Source organism: Biomphalaria glabrata, chromosome 16 (genome assembly GCF_947242115.1).
Source record: "Biomphalaria glabrata chromosome 16, xgBioGlab47.1, whole genome shotgun sequence".
Classification (NCBI taxonomy): Eukaryota; Metazoa; Mollusca; class Gastropoda; family Planorbidae; genus Biomphalaria; species Biomphalaria glabrata.
Genome location: NC_074726.1, coordinates 6,835,395 through 6,855,158, shown reverse-complemented (window position 1 = coordinate 6,855,158; position 19,764 = coordinate 6,835,395). Strand labels below are relative to the sequence as shown.

General features: G+C 39.3%; 1 protein-coding gene across 5 annotated transcripts in view; it reads left to right on the top strand.

The window, feature by feature from the left end:
* Positions 1-19,764, top strand: part of LOC106073011 (supervillin-like) — a 204,336-nt gene that overhangs the window by 148,911 nt on the left and 35,661 nt on the right. For all 5 annotated transcript variants that reach the window (XM_056013385.1, XM_056013384.1, XM_056013386.1 and 2 more), the window contains 4 exons: positions 1,160-1,286; positions 6,342-6,440; positions 6,573-6,774; positions 8,483-9,434. In XM_056013385.1, the coding sequence (XP_055869360.1) occupies positions 1,160-1,286; positions 6,342-6,440; positions 6,573-6,774; positions 8,483-9,434 (1,380 nt within the window). The remainder of the gene's footprint in view (positions 1-1,159; positions 1,287-6,341; positions 6,441-6,572; positions 6,775-8,482; positions 9,435-19,764) is intronic.

The following is a 19,764-nucleotide window of genomic DNA, read 5'->3' as shown; positions in this document are numbered from 1 at the left end:
TTTGACCTTCGGGTAATAATCAAAACATTAATGATATTACATTGGAAGGCCATGATTCCTTTATCGTAGACCCAGAAATGTGTTAAATCTAGTGCTTTTACAGGCAGCAGTTTGACGAATAATGGCTAAAAGTATCTAGTATTTGTATCACATAAACACACATTTACGTACACACACTAAATCACGCGTATTCAGATAGAGAGTATGAAAGATAAGAGAGATGTACAGAGAGACAGCCTGAAAGGAAGAGAGGGAGAGAAAGAGAGCTAGAGAAATAGAGTTTCTGGGATTGAGAGGAAAAAAGAGAATTAAAGAAAGCGGAGAAAGAGAGAAGGAGAGAGAAAAAGGAAGATTGATGGGTCAACGAAGGAAGAAAGATCGAAAGACAGATCGAGAAAAAGGAAGATAGCGAGGTGGGGGAGAGCGATAGAGAGATATAATCTTACTTTAAAGTGTAACAAGGTGTTCAACAAATTAATCATTGCCAATGTTTGATTTGAACCATAATGTCAACAGAGATCTCGGTCCAGTCTCACGAGATAACGTTCTCTCTCCCTGTGGTCTATATTCAGCTCTGACTTTTGTAACCAAGCGTTTATGATTCCCAACAACGATGTATCTTTATATCGATGTATCACAACGTTGTGTATAGTTTTATAGTGTTACGTCTGGGGCTCAACAGAACCAGGATAGTTCTGGCCTATGAACTAAATAGTTCTGGCCTATGAACTCAATAGTTCTGGCCTATGAACTGAATAGTTCTGGCCTATGAACTGTAAGTTTATTCTAGTGGACTTTATTCTCTGAATGATTCCCTCCTCGTTTACCCGCCCCTTGATGTTCAGCTTCAGATAGCAAAGATCCTGTAGACTGCAGCCTTTGCGTGTTAGGCTCCAGATTGAAACAGGGTGACATTACAGGCAGCATTTGTTGTGAGTTTTCCATCAAGACATAGCCTTCGTTGTTTTCCATCAAGACGTAGCCTTCGTTGTTTTCCATCAAGACATAGCCTTCGTTGTTTTCCATCAAGACATAGCCTTCGTTGTTTTCCATCAAGACATAGCCTTCGTTGTTTTCCATCAAGACATAGCCTTCGTTGTTTTCCATACAATTCTGTACAACACAGTCTGTTTTATTTATTTATTTGGTCATTTCGCAGGTTGAGTTTGTCGGAGAAGGTCAAACTGTTCTCCCAGCTGAAGGACAAGGAGCAGCAGCCGCCACCGAAAGTCGAGGCTCCCGTAAAGAGGCGTGGGAGGAAGCAGCCCTCCAGGTTTAGCACACAGGTAAGACAGTTCTGGACTCTCGAAGCAGTTTTTTCGTGTCTTTCTTTTTCTGGGTTGAGACATCGCCATGGGAGGGACATTGTCACGCGGTTCTTGTGAGTTCCAATTTTGTAAGCCAAGTGTGTGTGTATGTGTGGCTGAACCAGTTAGCGGTGAACCGATGTGTCAACCATTGACTCTCCATGTATGTCAACCATTGACTCTTACATAGGAAGGGCTTCTGAAAGCACTTCACTTAGATGTTGGTGCTAGTACCAACCACATCGATGTAGATGTCAGTACCGCATACCACCCCTCCCCTTAGCGCCATACCATGTTCCACCCTCCTGTCTTGTAGAGATCGACCTTACTCCCCCTTCTCATGTTCAAAATAAAATATAGCGGTTTTTTGTTTTTTTTTGGGGGGGGGGGGAAGCATCTATTTCTTAGTTTTTTAGACCGTTGGGGCGCTATACAAGATGTTTTGACCGTCTTTCTCCATTCCTCTCTGTCTTTTGCCTTTGATAGAATCTCTTACAGGCCCGTCCATGCTTTTATGCTGTCATCCCATCGCTTTCTCTGTCTGCCTCTTCTTCTTTTTCCTGGTACTGTTCCCTTTATAAGGCTTTTTGCCTGCCCTGAGGTCATTTGTATTATAGACATACAGTTTTTGTTTGTGATTTTTTTTTTAAAACTGTAGTTAGCAGATCATCGCGGGGTCCGATCGCCGAACTCAACCTGTCTCTAATCTCTTCGTCTGCGATGCGGTGTTTGTGATACCTAGGATCTTTCTGTAGCATCTCAAATTGTATCGCTCGGATCATCCCCTCTAGTTCTGCAGTGTCCAATATTTGCAAACGTGTAAGAAAGGGAAATCAGACTTATTAGGGGGAGGGGTATTTCAGGCATTGTGGGTAATGTTTCTATCATTGCAAGTTAAACTTTTGCTTTCTTAAAAATGCTTTTGAGCTAAAGCGATGGTGGATTTAGTGTGTCTTTATCCTATTTTCGCGCATATGACCCGCTGGTTATACAGGTTTTTACAAAGTAATGGCAGCTGTGCGGGGTATACAAGGGTGCGGGGGTTTACAAAATTTATTTAACTCATAAACATAATATAACGGAAACTAAGGACATACCGGTGGGTCTTTATGCCTCATAGAGTTCGTCTTGTGGTTGTGAAATGTTCATTGGTAAGCTTTATAAGCACATCATTATAAACTTTAAAAATTCATATAGTTCCGATGGAGCAGAGAATCTTTGGCTTACCAGTTATCAATTGTCACAAGTCTACGGCAAGTCTCCCGTTGCACATGCGGGGTATATAAGACTGCGGGTTGTACGATTCTGCTTACACTTACTTTGTAATTTGTGCGGGATATAGGCGTGTGTGTGGGGTACATGCGCGAAAATACGGTACATTGAAGTGCGTGCGCTAACCCGCTAATTTTGCATCTTACCTAGTTATGAAAAAGATATTGAATTCACACCTGACCAACTTGGGTAACTCATCTTTAAACAGTTTTTTTTTTTTTTTAAATGGCATTGTTATCTCCCATGCGAGTCACTGAGAGTGATGACGGCGGGCCGGGTTTGAACCCGGGTACATCGAGAGGACAGTCCACAAGACAAGGCAGCCATATTGTACGCTGTGTCTTTGTATGATCGTGTGTGTGGGTGACACTGTTTACTTCCTTTCTTTTAAAATTATTAAGGGTGATAGAGCCTATTGCTCAGAGCCTGTTGCTCAGCGTTCGAGTCTCTTTCTATCCAATAATATGTTATATGAGACATATAGGTTTCAGTTGAAATCGCAAATATATGGAAGTTAGACAAGAGATACCTATGTTATTAACATAATCGTTATTTAGCCTTATTAACACGTGGAAATGTTATGGTTAAAAATTTAAGACTATGCCAGTAGATTACAGGGGAAATAACTATTTGTCTCTCCTGAATAAATGCCAAATTTAACAATGCCAAACACTCAAGAGGTCCTTCTTCACAAGCGAATACTAAAATAAAACTAAAATAAAACTAAAATAAAACTAAAAAAATAATAATCTAATAATGTATACGAAATTTTTAAAAAGAGCAAAATGGAATTTAATGGAGAAGCACACTATTGAATTGAAAATTACTTGAATGTGTTATCGCCCTTGCTTTAACAAAACTTATTACTCTCGATGATAGTTAGGGATCTTTGTGAAACTCACACTTTCTACTACATCCCTGAACTTTGGTGCAGACATTTATAAGCTAGACTAGACATAGGTCCTACTGTGTAATAACAGTAACTGTCACTGCTGGTAAAAGTTATCCCACTTGACATACTAAAAATAGAATACGATTTTTTTTTTAAGGAGTTCAGCTTTAGCAGATAATAAAAATGTATATCCAAATCGTATGTTGACATACGTTTTTTTTTTAAATCCCGCAGACCTATAGAGTAAGCTTATACAGTCTTTGTCTCTCTCTCTTTCTTCTTTTTGTTCTTCTTCGATCTCTTTCTCTCTCTCTCTTTCTCTCTCTCTCTCTTCTCTCTCTCTTTCTCTCTCTCTCTCTCTCTCTCTCTCAAGTTAAGATTGACTTTGCAGATTAGAGAAAGTGACAAGGGCGTAGCTCTGAGTTGAACCACTCCCCTGTCCTGGAACTAGATCTAATGTCATACAAGTATTTGTTCGTACAACAATATCATTTGGGATATGCGGGGATGGTGCGATTGGCTATTTCACTTTATATCATTACAAATCTTGTATTAACTCACTCCGTCTGTCTGTCTGTCTTGAAGGAAGGATATTTTTACACGTTATTTCACCCACTTTTCATTCTATGATCAAGCTGAAACTTGGCGCAATTATTTTTTGTCATTAATAAGCAATAGTAAAAAAAAATAAACTAACTAATTAATTAATAAGTGGGTAATTACTTAATTTTGTTTGAAATAAATTTTGCGGTATTTAGAGAAATGGCTGAAATCGAGCGTTTCTTTCCCTTTGATTTGATTTAAAAAAAAAAATAAAACAGTAAGATATGTCAAGCTCTAGTCTAATGATCTGATCATTTGTGTTTTTTTTTTTGGGGGGAACCAATAGAATCGTGTCTTAGATTGAAAAATGCAACATGAACACGAATGCTCTCCTTCACCCTTAAGTGACGTTGGTACTCAATGCAATAATTAGTTTTATAGTACCAAGAGCTATATGCGGCTTAAACCATAAATAGAGTTAAGTCTTTGTTTGGTTGAGGCTTACACTAACAAAGGGCTCAACGTTTTAGGCCTTGCGGAAAGTCAATAGCTTAGACCATTATCCCCCGGGGGGAACACTGTATAAATATATCCCCAGTTGTATCACTTTCGGCTGGACTGGTCGCCTTTGTTTCGTGTAGCCATCACATTCAGTGGATACACAATAACACTTCCTCTTCCTCACTCTTTCTTTCTATCTCGCTTCCTCCCTCTCTTTCCCCCTCTCTCACATCCTCGCCCTCCTCTGCCCCTCTCTCTTTCCTTTACCTCTCTTTTTCTCTCTTCTCCTCTTTCTCTTTCTTCCTCTTTTTTCCCCTCTCTTTTTCTCTTTCTCTTTCTTCCTCTCTCTCTCTCTCTCTTTACCTCTTTCTTTCTCTCTTCCTCTCTCTTTTTACCTTTTTCTTCTCTCTTTCTTCCCCCCTCTCTCGGTGCCTCTTTCTTTCTCTCTCTCTTTCTTCCTCTCTCTTTACCTTTGTCTCTCTTCCTCTATCTCTCTCTCTCCCTCTCTCTCTATTCGTCTATATTTTTCTTTTGTCAATAGAATGGCTCCGGTCCACTTAGTCTGTACGTTTCACGTCACTGACTTCACCGTGACTTACTTACCCAGGCCTTTTACATACGTAGGCAACGCTTGTGTCTTTTTTTGGCACAGCTGGTGTCGGGTATAGCGCTGACAACCTAAAGATCTATCTCGGTATAAAACCGAACACATATACTAGCAGACCCCCTTACATTCACTGTGGATAGTCGTCAACTACAGCTTTACTTTGCGTCCTGTTGGAGTTTAAACTGTTCTGTAGCCTACCAAACAGGTTACTGAAGATTGTGTGGGTTACTGCAGTTAAACTCTGACAGCTCCAGGTTTGTATGCTCTTGTTATAAACAAAGTACACTTTTTTTTTGGTCATTTAGTAACAGCGTAACCGGGCATTTGGCGTCTCTCAAGATAGAGAGAGAGAGACAGAGTCGGGCATTCCAATGGCTCTCCACTAGATTATGATGATATTATACAAGTCATTTATACTGTTGGATAGATACTTTTTAACGCAACCGAAGTCTTTCTTATATATATATAATATATATATCTAATATATATATATATATATATATATATATATATATATATATATATATATATATATATATATATATATATTAGATAAGAGATGAGATAAAATAATTTATTTGGATCAAACAAATATAGAAATTCAGTTTGACTACAATGATGATGATTTTAAATTAGATCTGCCCCCCTTTCCAAAATCGTTTTGCCCCACTACATCCATTATGCCCTACCCACTTGCCTTCTTTGTTTATCATTATTATCATCATCATTATTATCATCCTACTTCTTTTTACTAACATATTTTTTCTTTCGATTGGATTAGATCATAAGTATCTGTTATTTATGGATGAAACAAATGTGTTTGTGCTTAGCAAAGGATATATGCATACTTGTTGGTGGTTTGAATTTAGGATTATTTACTTGTACATTTGGATTCGATCCCTAGGATTATTTACTTGTACATTTGGATTCAATCCCTAGGATTATTTACTTGTACATTTGGATTCGATCCCTAGGATTATTTACTTGTACATTTGGATTCGATCCCTATTACTCCCTCCCCCCACCTAATACATTTCTTCCTTCCCAAAAAATTTGGGATTGAAACTTTCCCTGCAAGCTTCATTCTTTAGTAGACAATGTTTTCTATAGACTTTAGAGTTTGACACGAGAAGTAGCATAGATATTTATTGATATTAAATTTACAAAAAAAAAAAAAACATAATTGCCTACCCCTCCAATCCCCCTTTTATATTTCTAGCCGGTGACGTCAGAGGAAGTAGAACAGGCCGCGGCTTACTCGAGGATATCGCCACTGGCCATGAGCCTGGTGAAACCACCGGATCCCGAGATGCTAAAGGTGAGTGTAGGAAATGGGAAGTAACCAAGAATAATAGTTATTATTGTAATATTTAACAAGGTTATGTCCCTTAATAAATAAAACATGGCGCTATTATTAACATTATACTTCTATATTGTATGTTTGTGACAGGGACTGCCCCTGAAGGATCAAAGGGAGCTCATGGCACAGCATGCTGAGATGTTCCTTTCCCAGAGCTCCTTGCGGTCTATATCAAGGTCAGGGTCAAACACCAGCCTCTCACAGCCTTCCTCACGGAGGGCATCCGTTACACTGGATGATGCTGCAGATAAGAAACCTGAAGTGGCAGAGGAGGAAAGGCATGACAGAAGAGGTAGCGACATGTTTTAAAAAGTTTTTTAAAGTTTCGCTTAATTCATTTTGAGCGAAAGGAAACAACATATTCCTACTACTAATATTTTTTTACCAACCCCCTCGTAAGCTACTTTTCCTTGAGCTTTGTGACAGAGCATTAGCGATTCTTTCTTTCCGAAGATAATGTCTAAATATTCTAAAGTAACTGTTAACATTGTAGGGCGTAATTTCTAACAACTAATGGTGCATCTTCATTGATTGCATGTACCGGCTACGTAACATGCATGTGAATAAAATGTTTGTTTATGCTTAGTTAAAAACAGCTTGTGAATAATTACACCGGTCTAGGCCTGGGTCCTGACAGCTTTTCGAAACCTTTCCCTCGAACATTACATTTATATAAATAAAACCGAAAGGATAATGTTAGCATTACAAATATTTAATTTTTAATGTATATTTATAATAGCATGATACTGGCATAGGTTATAATCAATCAATAAAACAATAAAACTGAAATATACAAAATGAAGTAACCAGCCAGGAAAACCAACAACTTAGCAGAGTTTAAGTCATTGATTACCATGAATGACTAGACTGACATATGAAAAGCTTAGGATGTAATTATCTTCTTTTGTGAAGTAATGTCTGTAATATATAAGATAAGATCAATCAATACCCATTCAGTTGTTTAAACATAAGCACTAAAGAAGTATCTTATCCTACGGGCGTAGCTAGGAGAATTTGAACATCCTCCCTGGCCACCATTTGAGGAGTGCACCCAAATGAGTGTTTTTACATTAAGAATTAAATATTACACAAAATGCAGGGGCCCCCAAAGAGGTCAGGCCCCTGGCCCCCAGTTGATGTCAAATTCCTAGATACGCCACTGACTTATCCCTTGCACCTTAGATAACATGCACATCATCATTAGGCAACTCTCTTGGCTTCTGCAGTGAGCGATACAATCACAACTTGATCTAGATACAGTCTCTCAGCTGGCTCTAAAACAGGCCCAAGCTGGTCCCCTAAATTAATACAGACAAATCACCCTAACCCTCGCCGCTGTATTAAAAGAATATTGAAGGAATAACTGCAAATCGAACAGCACAGACATGAGAACAACCATCTTAGGTTGTATATAAATATATAAACTTACCATCAACGGGAAACAGTGGCGTGGGTAAATGTCCACAAAGTTGCTAAAAGACAGGTTACAGTTACAAGGCTAAAGAAGAGAATACATTTCTTAAGTAAAAACAGGGAAACAGTGCAAAGTCTATTAGCGATGCTACTGTGTTTAGATGCGCACAACACTTAGCATACTATATCCTCTTAAGAATACTGTTCTTAGTCAACTAAAAAAGAAATATCTACATTTGTATGCAATATCTTTGTTAAACTAGGGGGCGCGGTGGTTGGGTGTGGTCAAGCTATTGGTTTCCAAACCGGGAGGTCAAGGGTTCGAATCTTGGTGAAGACTCGGATTTTAAATTTCGGAATTTTCAGGGCGCCCCTGAGTCCACCGAACTCTAATGGGTATCTGACTTAAGTTGGGGAAACTAGCGGCAGTTGGTTGTTAGCCTAAGAAACTGATGACCTTAACATTAGCTGCCCTAAAGACCTAAGGGTCTGAAAGGGGAACTTGACTTACTTTACTTTGTTGAAATACCCAATAGAAATGTCAATAAAAAAGCACTTATGCATTCTTGTGGGGGATTTTGTTGCAGGTATCATGAAAGATAAGAGTGCATCCACCAAAGAGCTTCATGAGATCAAAAGCATTTTACGATCAGAGCCAGTCAAAGTGCCATCTGAACCTGAGGTTCACAGCATTCTGAAAAGCCCATGGGACAATCACACCTCCTCCTCTGAGCCTAGGGGAATTCTCAAAAAGGCGAAATCCGAGGACATTCCCTCCATAGATTCTAATGAGGATCTCAAGAGCATCCTCAAACACGATGAAAGCGATGAGGAGGAGAGTCACCTTAAGCCTAGGTCAAGGTCAAACTCACAGCCTTACAGTATTCTCAAACGAGAACCATCGCCTCAACCTGGTGATCATGAAATCAGGAGCATTCTCAAGACGCCTTCCCACGAGAATGTCCCTCACCTCACCAGTGCCATGAGAAGAGGAAGCAGTGATTCTGATTCCTTGGCCACAGGCTCAGGAGCCCTGAAAAGTGCTCTTAGGCACAGAGGGCAGACTTCTGAGGGTGAAGAAGGTCACGCTGAGGAGTCGGCATCAACACCAGAACTTAAAAGTGCCTTGCACAAGCCCCATGCATCAAGCGTTGAAGACATTTTAGATGACGCCAACTCACATATCCACGTTGACCTTACCCTTTCAATCTCAGGAACGGGACATCAGGGATCATCTTCTAAAACGTCCACATCAAAATCTTCTGGTGCATCATCCCCACCCCGGAGTACTGGCCGAAGCTCCTTGGAGAAAGAAGATGAAGTGAAGACCATATCGTCAAAGGCACCGGTTCAAGACTCCCTTTCAGAGCAGGCAACTGGTGAGAAGGATACTCTCAAGGTCCCAGAAGACACAGATGCCAGACTCAGCACAAGTGCCTCTGAAGGGGAAGGAGAAAGCAGTGCTGGGGAGCTTCTGGACGAGCCTCAGAAGAGGCTGAAAAAGAAGTCAAGGATCAATAGAGCCACTAACAGTGAAAGGTAAGAAGTCTTTCTCCATACATTCTCTTTCTCCCCTTCTCTTTCTCCATCACTCTTTTTCACCCCATTTCTTCTTACTCTGGTATTTCCTTTCATCTCCACCATTCTCTCTCTCTCTCTCTCTCTCTGTTTCTCTCTCTCTCTCTGTTTTTCTCTCTGTTTCTCACTCATTCACTCACTTCCTTTCCTAATGATTTATCTACTACTTCTTCCTTTTATGGACAAATAGTTTCTCATATGTCTAGACCCTGTTTACCACCCCTTCCCAAGATCTACCACAATGTCAAGTGCTTGCTCTACTTTTTATATTCATATGTATATTTATTTTGTTTTATAAAGAGGATACCATTTTTTTAGCAGTCCCTACCAATGGGAATGCCACTATTAGCTTCTTTTTTTTTGTGTAATCTGTTCATCCGTCTAAAAGTAAAAAAATAAAAACTTTAATTTTTTACTTTACAATATAGACAAATTTAACTTGAGGCTGAAACGAAATAAACTTATATTTTAAACAACTGTAACTCACTAACAAAACACGTCTTTACACACTGGCATCCTGCAGTCATCTGGGATACTTACCACAGCTTACGGCAGTGCAGCTTAACCTACATTATTCTACAAGACTAACGTTAAATGAATGCTCTCTCTCAAAATGAAAAAGAAACACTCCCTTTCTTCATAATCACCTTGGAAACATTGGAAACACTCACACGCTTCATAGCAGTTATAATCTGCAGCTTGCTAACAGTTGTGTACCATCCACCTAGGCTTCCCTGAATGCGAACCCCTTTTGTTTTTAGAAGTAAATATGAAAGCCATTTATTTTTTATAGATACACTATTTCAAGACTTAAAAGTCTTATATAATATGTTTACTGTGAATAGTTTGCAAAGCGAAACAAGAGAAAATAATTTTTTATTTTGTAACAATTATATATAGTCTTTTTTTTTTTTTTTTTTGTTTTTTGTTGGTTAAAATAACCAATATGTTTAGAGAAAAGCTAGAAATATAGTGTAAGGTATATCAGCTTCTACTAATAGCCCAAAGATGTGTTATTCATTTTCAAAACAAAAGAGTATTCACATTGTCTGCACTTACATTGACACAGGTTTCCATTGGTAGTTCGTGTAACATAGCAGACACAATAGTACTATTAGGTCTTTATAACAAACAAACGCAGCTGATCATATTCAGGCAGGCGACATCAAAGCAAACTTGATGCATTGTTGAAAGGTTCAAAGAACACCGAAACAAATCTGAAACACTTACAAACACAACAACAATTAAACACTACGTTCTTGTCAACACTTAAGACTGTGGGACAGATATTTTGTACTGCAGGAATATACGTCACTGAAGAAGTCTTATTTGATTTAAAAAAAAAAAAAACCGTAAAGGGCTACTGAAATGCTTAAGTCTTATTAAAAAATATAAAGATCAACCCTATGATCTGCATTGGTTACTAAAAAACGGACACACGGAGGGTGCCTTCGAATTTGCGTGAAACAAACTCCCCATTTCATATTCTTTACCATTGAGTTTTATGTTGCTTAAAATAACACAGAACTATCTTTTACATGCATATATCTTTTTCTATATCGTAACCTGTTTTCAACGCGCCTTGAGCCGAGGCCAAACGTTATAGGTCTCCCTTGTGACTCCGGTGTGAAAAATCACTAACAATTAAACCTCTAGGCCTACTATTAGATTGAAACAAAGTGTTTGAAACATATTCTTCCTTGAGAATTAATATTTTGAAAAATTGTCCGTAGGTAACAGTTTACCAGCTCTGGGCTAAATGTTTTAGTATTAAATCCACTAAATGTTGGTAACTTACTTGATATATCAAGATCTAAAAGTTTCCCCTTTCAGACCTTGCAATCTATTGGGCAGATGATGTAAAGGTCATCTGTTGTTGTTTTTTTTTGTGGCCCATGGTTAACGAGGGTGTGTTGTGGCCAGCACAATCGCCTTTACTTTTCTCAACGAATGTTAGGCACCCATTAAGCTCGAAATTAAAAATCCCAGTTTTCAGCAGGATTCGATCTCGGGACCCCCCCAGTTCGGAAGCTAATCGCCACCGATCGTCTAACTAGATCTAATGCCTAAGTAAAATGTGTAACTACTGCTTGACGTTTTAAGATGTCAGTGAAGTCTGCAATTAGCTACTGATTTCGTACATGTATACTCACGCTGGTTATTTTTCGAGCCTTGTAAAAGAATAGTAATTAGTATGAATAATATGTAACATTTTAAGATGTTAAGGTCAGCGCTGAGCAAGGTACAGGTGGAGTATGCAAGATGGACAACCGGTTCAAACTTTGATTAGCCAGGTGTCCGTAAGCCCACAGCTCCCTGGTCATGCTTCAATGGATACTTCCTGCTAATTTTTCTCTGTTGCAGTCTCGTTCAATGGCAATAATTCTATGGCTGTTGGCTATATTGACTTTTAAGTAATTAGTTCATCGCAAGTGTTAATAATGTGGGCGCCTCTTGTATGTTTGGGAAAGGGGGCATGTCTGTTGGATATAAACTCAATTTCTTATCTTATCTTATATAATACAGACGTTACTTAAAAAAAGAAGATGATTACGTCCTACGCGTCATGCATTTAGTCATGCATATTAAATGCTCTAATAGCACTAGGGAAGAAGGAGCATTTTGTACAAATTTGTCCTAGCATATGGAACGAGGAATGTGCCTATATCGTTATGTCTTTCTGAGTATTTTATTATATTTTGTTTTTATATTTGATTTGTATTTTAATTTTTAAAAAATAGTATTGATGTTATCGATAATGCGATAAGGTGGCTGCTTCAGCTAGACAAGATACGCTACATGAAGCACCTTCGTTAGGTCTGTATCTACGTCTCGCATCTTCGGTCGCTTCAACGGCGACAACAGCACAGCGACAAGTGCTGTTGGCGTCTTTTAAAGGTAAAGGGATCTACAGTGTAGTCTAGATAAAGTCAGAAGGGAGGGGGGGGGGTCGGGATATTATCTGTACCGAGCCCCCGACATCCGTTGAATGTCCGTTTTTATTTCAAGCCACCCACCTGCGCTAACGGGACAACCGGTTACCTTAACCTTGTCCCACTTTAGCAGACAGCGGCAAGTTTGTTTCGCTATCTGGCCTGTCCTTACACACACTGCAAGACCAATCTTCGATATCCCCCCCCCCCCACTCCTCCTTTTCTGTTTTCGCTCGTACTACTTCGATCCGACCAGGTGATAGGGCGAGTCGTACACACACTCAAAACATCGCCGGCGACATTCTGTGTTCGTCAAAGATTTCATAAAAGTTACACTTGGACCACCTTTCCAATTAAAAAAAAAGAAAGTGTACGAGTTGATCCAATAGTGTAACCCTTGCTGTGTTCAATCGGCACGAAAAGTGTGTGTGTGTTTAGCAGTCCAGGTGTTCTTGGATTATTAAACTCCTAATGGTAAGGCGAGCTAAATGTTACCTTTATTTAATTAACTAAACATAACTGTCATATAAAAAAAAAGGCCCCGTTTAAACCTGATATTATTCTTATGATAATATTCTTAAGGTTATCGCACTGTCATTTCTGTAAAAAGAAATGATATCTGACAATAAACAGGCATATTCTTATTACACGTAAATGACATCTGGCAGTCTGCATTATTAACTAATCAAGATGTCCATAATCTATACGTATTATAATTGAAAAGTTTCGTTTATTGGTCCTGGGTGTTAAATCACCGAGCCAACCGAATTGGAAAGTATAATATTTAACTCTCAACTAGACTCAACTAACATTGCATATTATTAGGTTTTTTTTACTCCAGATGTCCATAACTCAACGTGGTTGCTGTGTTTACATCTCGCGCCGTGCTTAGTTTCAGTTAGTTCATAGTGGGAATCTGAATCTGATGTCTGCCTGGTCGTGCGGTTTGCGCGCTGGACTGTCGTTCGGATTTATCGATGGTCTCGGGTTCAAACCCTGCCCGCTCCCATCCCCCGTCGTCCTGCGGGAGGTTTGGACTAGGAAGTAAATTATCTTCAACTCTGAAGGAACATCTGAAACATGTAAAACAAAAATTATTTTTTTTTTACTTTATTGGTTTTAATTAATTAATTAGCGCCAAACTATAATTTGTTAATAACAGGAGAATCTATATATATATATATATTCATCTCTTTATAGTTTCCACTTCATCAAATAGTAAAACCTTTGACATGGTTCGGAAGCGTTGGCCTATACATCCTATAGTTTGCGTACTGGGATCTAGATTTCTAGATCAACACTGACTACACTTACAGTTATATATATATTATAAACCCTTACCCTGTGTAAAAAGACAAGCGTAGGTAACTCTATCTGCACTCGACACATCATTTAGCTGGATGATGTCTTGGTTTCGTGACCCTCGGAAAGACAATTAGCATTTAACTTACTGTCAGAACATCTGTGATGTGTTGTAGTTGAAAGTACTGAATCACTGAATGTGACAGTACAACGGTTTTATATTAATGCCACTTTGACATCTGTCTTGCAATTTGGCAAGAGCCTATAAATCCAGTTACGTCTTTTACTCATTACGATAAGCCCACTGGCGCCCACTGCAACAGTGTAACCTATGTGGACCATGGATTCTGCCACTGTTGCAATATGTAATTAGTTGAGCAAATATAAACAAGAGTCAGTCGGCAACTTGTGTTTTGGTGGCGTGGTGTTAGCAGACATCCACAAGTATAGCTGCAAATACATCGAGATATTTTATGATGTAGATGTCATTTAAAGCGGAGAATTGTATCTTGCACATCGGCGTAGCATCTATGGCGCGAAGGGGCTCATTGTGGCTACTTGAAGTATTGTAGGCTACTTTAATGTGTACTGTATTACCTAGATGTATTGTATGCTACCTTGGTGTACTGTAGGCTAACTTGATGTACTGTATGCCACCTTGATGTGTACTGTTGGCTACCTTGATGTACTGTAGGCTACCTTGATGTACTGTAGGTTACCTTGATGTACTGTAGGTTACCTTGATGTACTGTATGATACTTAGATGTACAGTATGCTACATTGATGTACTGTAGCTTACTTTGATATGTACTGTAGGATACATTGATGTACAGTACGCTACTTTGGTGTACTGTAGGCTAATTTGATGTGTACTGTAGGCTACCTTGATGTGTACTGTAGGCTAATTTGATGTGCACTGTAGGCTACCTTGATGTGCACTGTAGGCTACCTTGATGTGCACTGTAGGCTACCTTGATGTGCACTGTAGGCTACCTTGATGTGCACTGTAGGCTACCTTGATGTGCACTGTAGGCTACCTTGATGTGTACTGTAGGCTACCTTGGTGTGCACTGTAGGCTACCTTGATGTGCACTGTAGGCTACCTTGATGTGTACTGTAGGCTACCTTGATGTGCACTGTAGGCTACCTTGATGTGCACTGTATGCTACCTTGATGTGCACTATATGCTACCTTGATGTGCACTGTTGGCTACCTTGATGTGTACTGTAAGCTACCTTGAAGTAATGCAGGCCCGCATTTATCTTGCATCTACCAAGTTCTCTTTTCTTTAGTCCAGGATCGCCCCCCCCCTCCCTCACCAAATAACATCCCCCTCCTCCTTTTCGCTTCTACAGGTCTTGTTGCTATCACTCCATTATTGAACAACTAGAACTAAAAGTACCATGTCAAGCAATACTTTATGCTTCTAAATTTGTCAAGTAGGCAATACGCTGGGTTCACAGTTTTTAAAAGAACATTTTTACTACTAGCCTGAAGGTGCGATACGCCCTCCTTAACCTCTCCCTTTCTCCCCACTTAAAAAGACTTCCATGACACCGTAACGAATCAAGAATCTTTTAAGTCGAAGCACAGAATAAATAGTGTTCCTTGCATCAGGCCACTGGGTGCTGTCTATCGCGTGGAACAAGGTCACGATGTCTCGTCTTATTATTTACATATTATTCCCCCGCCCTTTTTCAACACACACCTTCCTTTTTTTTTCTCCACACAAACACACACATTTTTTTTTTAATTTTGTCATATGGAAGGTATGGGTTTGTCTGCAATTAAAATTAATGCAAAGTATACATAATATGCATAGTTCGATATAGAATTATAGATGCGTAAGTCATCTAGTCGTCGTAGTCGAGCATTTTCCCATTTGTCGGGTGCCCTTTCCATGGGGGCACCTTGCTGATAAGAATAACGCGAAATAATTTTTTTTTATTAAGGTACACAAACTTCTGCTAAGTTTGCTTTGTCGTTATATATCTACATTTCAAAATTTAACATAAACATAAAATATATTAAATTTTAGAATTACAAGACGTATTTTTATCTTCTAAGTCGTCTGCAACAATATCAACTGGAAAATGTTTCTTGCAGCAGACGACATTTACGTCTCCACCAACACAGTTCTACCCGCTTTTTTTTTTCAAATTTGAACAGACGACTTACTCTCAAGTGTCCTAACTGAAACATCTGATTTATTAATTCTTGTAGACCCAACTAATTTATCTAAGATATGAGTACTCCTCTTATCCGAGACTAACATAGAGGATATATAAACACTTGTCAAACAATAAGAACATATTTAGAACAACAATTGTAATCCTAGATTATTTATGTTGACTTGTTAAATTTTGAGCCGTTTCTTTTTGGCTGGGAAACAAGGGTGCGTAACATTACCACTCTGCCATGGACTAGGCTAGTGGGGTTAGGTTTGTGTGACAATGTCTATGCTACATCACGGCTTTGTTTTAATTGTAAGTACACGCTGGCTCGGACTGCCATTTCCTGTGAGTCAAGTGTTACACATAAAGTAACTTTTCGCTCAAACACAATGACTCTGAATGACGTGTTCTTTCGAAGGAACTACTGTTTGGACAGAGGCGTGGACAGAGGTGTGTCATCCCTGGGTGTTTGGGGCTACTCCTTCAAACAGTATATTGTCAATATATATTTTGTTAAATCAAACTAAGTAGTTGTTGTGGGGGGGGGGCGTAGATTGATACACCTTTTTCCGGGGGGGGTGTCAATATTGTGTTGATCTGCCTGTTGTTAGATGCTGCATTGAATTCAGTAACACCTGGATGTTTAATCAACGTCAATAACATGTTCATCTTATCTTATAAATTACAGACATTACTTCAAAGGAGAAGAAAATTACGTCTTAGGTGTACCGAGTATCCTTATGTTTATGTAGTGATGCATGATAATTAGAGACTTCAACTCCGCCAATTCACTGCTTTTTTTTCTGGCTGATTCTAATGGAACTAGGGAAGAAGAAGCATTTGTACGAATCAGTACGAGCTTATGGAATAAGAATATGTGTGTGCCTTCCTGGAGCATTTCCGACGGCCCTCGTATAAAAAGTACAAACGCTTCCTTCTCAACTGGTGCAAAATGTCACCAACTCCTAAACTACTGCCATGTCTCGTCCTTAAAAAGTCACGTCACCAGTTTCTGTCCTTTAATTTCTTGTTTCGATATTATTACCACTAAATAAATAACATCCTAGTATATCAGTGTCTTGTAGTGTGCCCTTCAGTATTATCTTGACACACCAGCACTGTACTTTTACAGTAATTTGTTACTTGGCGAAGGTCAAGACTCTTCTTAGCTGTTCTATAAGCAGAATTTAAAGCATTTGAAATGCATTGGATATACATAATAAAAACCTTGTCATATTAAAAAAAATTATAATTAGTTAAATTATAGCTCATTACTGCAACCCCCTCAGACTTTCTATAGCGGACACGCCTATGTTTATCCTGTTTCTCTGGTACGTTATAATGGTTTCCTGATTGAAAAAAAAAAAAAAAAAACAGTCCGTACTTGTACGTGAGAGCGTTGAGCTTGAGTCCATGTGTTGTTTGATCGTCATAATTTTGGTTAATCACTGGTGTCTAACAGCTTCGGGATTCGGCTGTGGAAATGTCGATGTTTCTTGTATACTTGGTGGATTTGTGCTGATGATGTGGATACCTACTTGTGTTGTGGTTTAATTGACCTTATTGATATTAATGTATTTTTTGAGATTCACGGTCATCTGCGAGACCCCACGGGTCGTTTCGCCGGCGCTATGTTTGTTGTGATTATAGGAGACAGCTGTGTGTTTTAATTTCTCGTGTGTAATAGAAGTTCTGTAGCCTTCAGTGCCACCCTGTGGAGTTCTATAGTATGGAGAAATACCTAGATATACTTAAAACTAAATTACTTACTTAGACTAAGGTCCTCCCGCGCCGTTCGGCGCATTGGGTGGCAAGCTGTCTCCACAAAAATCTGTCAATGGCAATGTCTGAAGCCTCCTCCCTCCTGGTGTCCATTGTTTTGAGGTGCTCCATGAAAGTGTGGTGCCAAGTTATACGAGGACGTACCTTTTGAACTTTCCTTGTATTGGCCATGTCATCGCAACTCTTGGTATGCGTAGTTCATTTTGTCGTAGAACATGTCTAAAACTACTGTTATATTAAAGCTCAAAATCCTTTAGTCTCACCCTCGCTCTACTAACACGTGGGCAATAGTTTATATTTATATTTTTCTGGTCGATTGGTCAACGAAGCCCGTAATTCCTCTCCTCACTGCCCACTTCCTCTCACGTGCTCGAAGGGAGTAATCTCAACATGTTTCATTTACTAATGGGGTTTCTGATGCGTAGTTCCTTTCCAATATTTGAGCAAAATCTAAAAAGAAGAAATCTCCTCCAAAGGTCACCAATAAAAACAACAAAACAAAAATTTCCTTATCACTCGCGACTACAGCCTCATTTTGTCTTGGTGGTTATCCTCCTTGGATATCTGCTTATTTTGTCCTAGTTACTGTTCTTGAGTAGAGGGTTAATGCTGAGTAAAGTGAATTTGTGGAGATTTGTATTTTAGTGCTATGTATTCTTTTCACTCATCGAAAGGTCAAACATTCTATAAACGTTGCGCTGAAGTGCTGTAAACAATCAGGTGTCTTTACGGAAGTGCTACAAAATCTGCGAAGCTGCCAAACAGCATAAGTCACTGTATAAATGACTTTGTTGCGTTTCTAATCTACTGTAAAGAAAACATTTTGCGTTTTTATAAGTCTAAATATTTTATACAGAAATCGAGCGACATCATTTGCAGTTTTAAGTCAGATATTTCCGATAAACTACAAATATTCCCCATTCGGACAAAGCCTTGTAAGTCATTGGTAGAAAAAAACAACAAGAAAACGTGAATTAACCTAAGCAAAATTTAATTCGCTAGAGACCAGGACCTAACATAGTCCAAGCTTAATACGCTTAACTTTCAAAGAACCATATTGTACCCAACATGGCAGTAGATACTCTATTAGCTCTCCTTCCCTGCAGCTCCGAAGGGTGGTTGTGTCCACTGTCTGTAGTACTCTAAACCATCCCCTCTGTGGGACCTACGTGAAAGGCAACAGCATCCCAGCATATTGAACGTTCTTCTTCTTCTAGCCAGCTTTATTACTGTTGAGCTGTGAGCTCTTTTACAAATTGTGCCAAGGTAAAATAGTGTAGTTTTCTTCGGTTGTTCAGCACTGCCGCACAGGGGCTGTACGCTGTATGTTGGGCTGGAGTGGTAGTAGGGTCATATTGAACATAAAAACTCGAGGTGTTGTGAGAAATCCCGGGCAGTGACTCAAGCAGGAGGTGTGTGTGTGTGTGTTTGAAAAAGGGGGGGGGGCGTAATCCCATAATCCCCCTGACCTGCTCGGATTCACATTACTGATAAGGTGCATTAAAAAGAAGTATTGCGTTTGATCAAAAGTAAAGATATCTTGACGAGTCTCGTGTGTGGGGTATTTAAGATGTAATAAAATGTCCCTTTGTCAAGACAACACTTTAATCGCGCTCCTCCAGTGAAACAAAACAAAACATGGTATTTCTCTGTACACCACTATTAGATCATTATAACGCGTCTTCAATCCAAGCCCGCTATTAAAGCGGGAAAAACACCCAGAACAAAACACTCCGATTCATTACGGCGTGTAGCAGCATCTAACGACGACTCGCTATTGTGTTAAGTGTGTTACTCAGTGTGTGGGCGCGCTAATGAGGAAATTAATGTTATGGTATAGAGCAGCACACGCGAGGAATGACATACGCTCCCTGCGTCCTCGCTAAGCTGTCCTCTGAAACGAGAAGCAGTTGAAAATATGTCAGTCATATATTTTTACACTGAGCTCAGAATGGGGCACGATTGACACACTGGACACTTGGACAGAGGATTCGATGCACTTAGACTGAGTATTCGATGCACTTAGACTGAGTATTCAACCGAGGCCAATCGTTACAGTAGTCCTGAATACAGACCTCTGACGTGTCAACCAATAGCTTG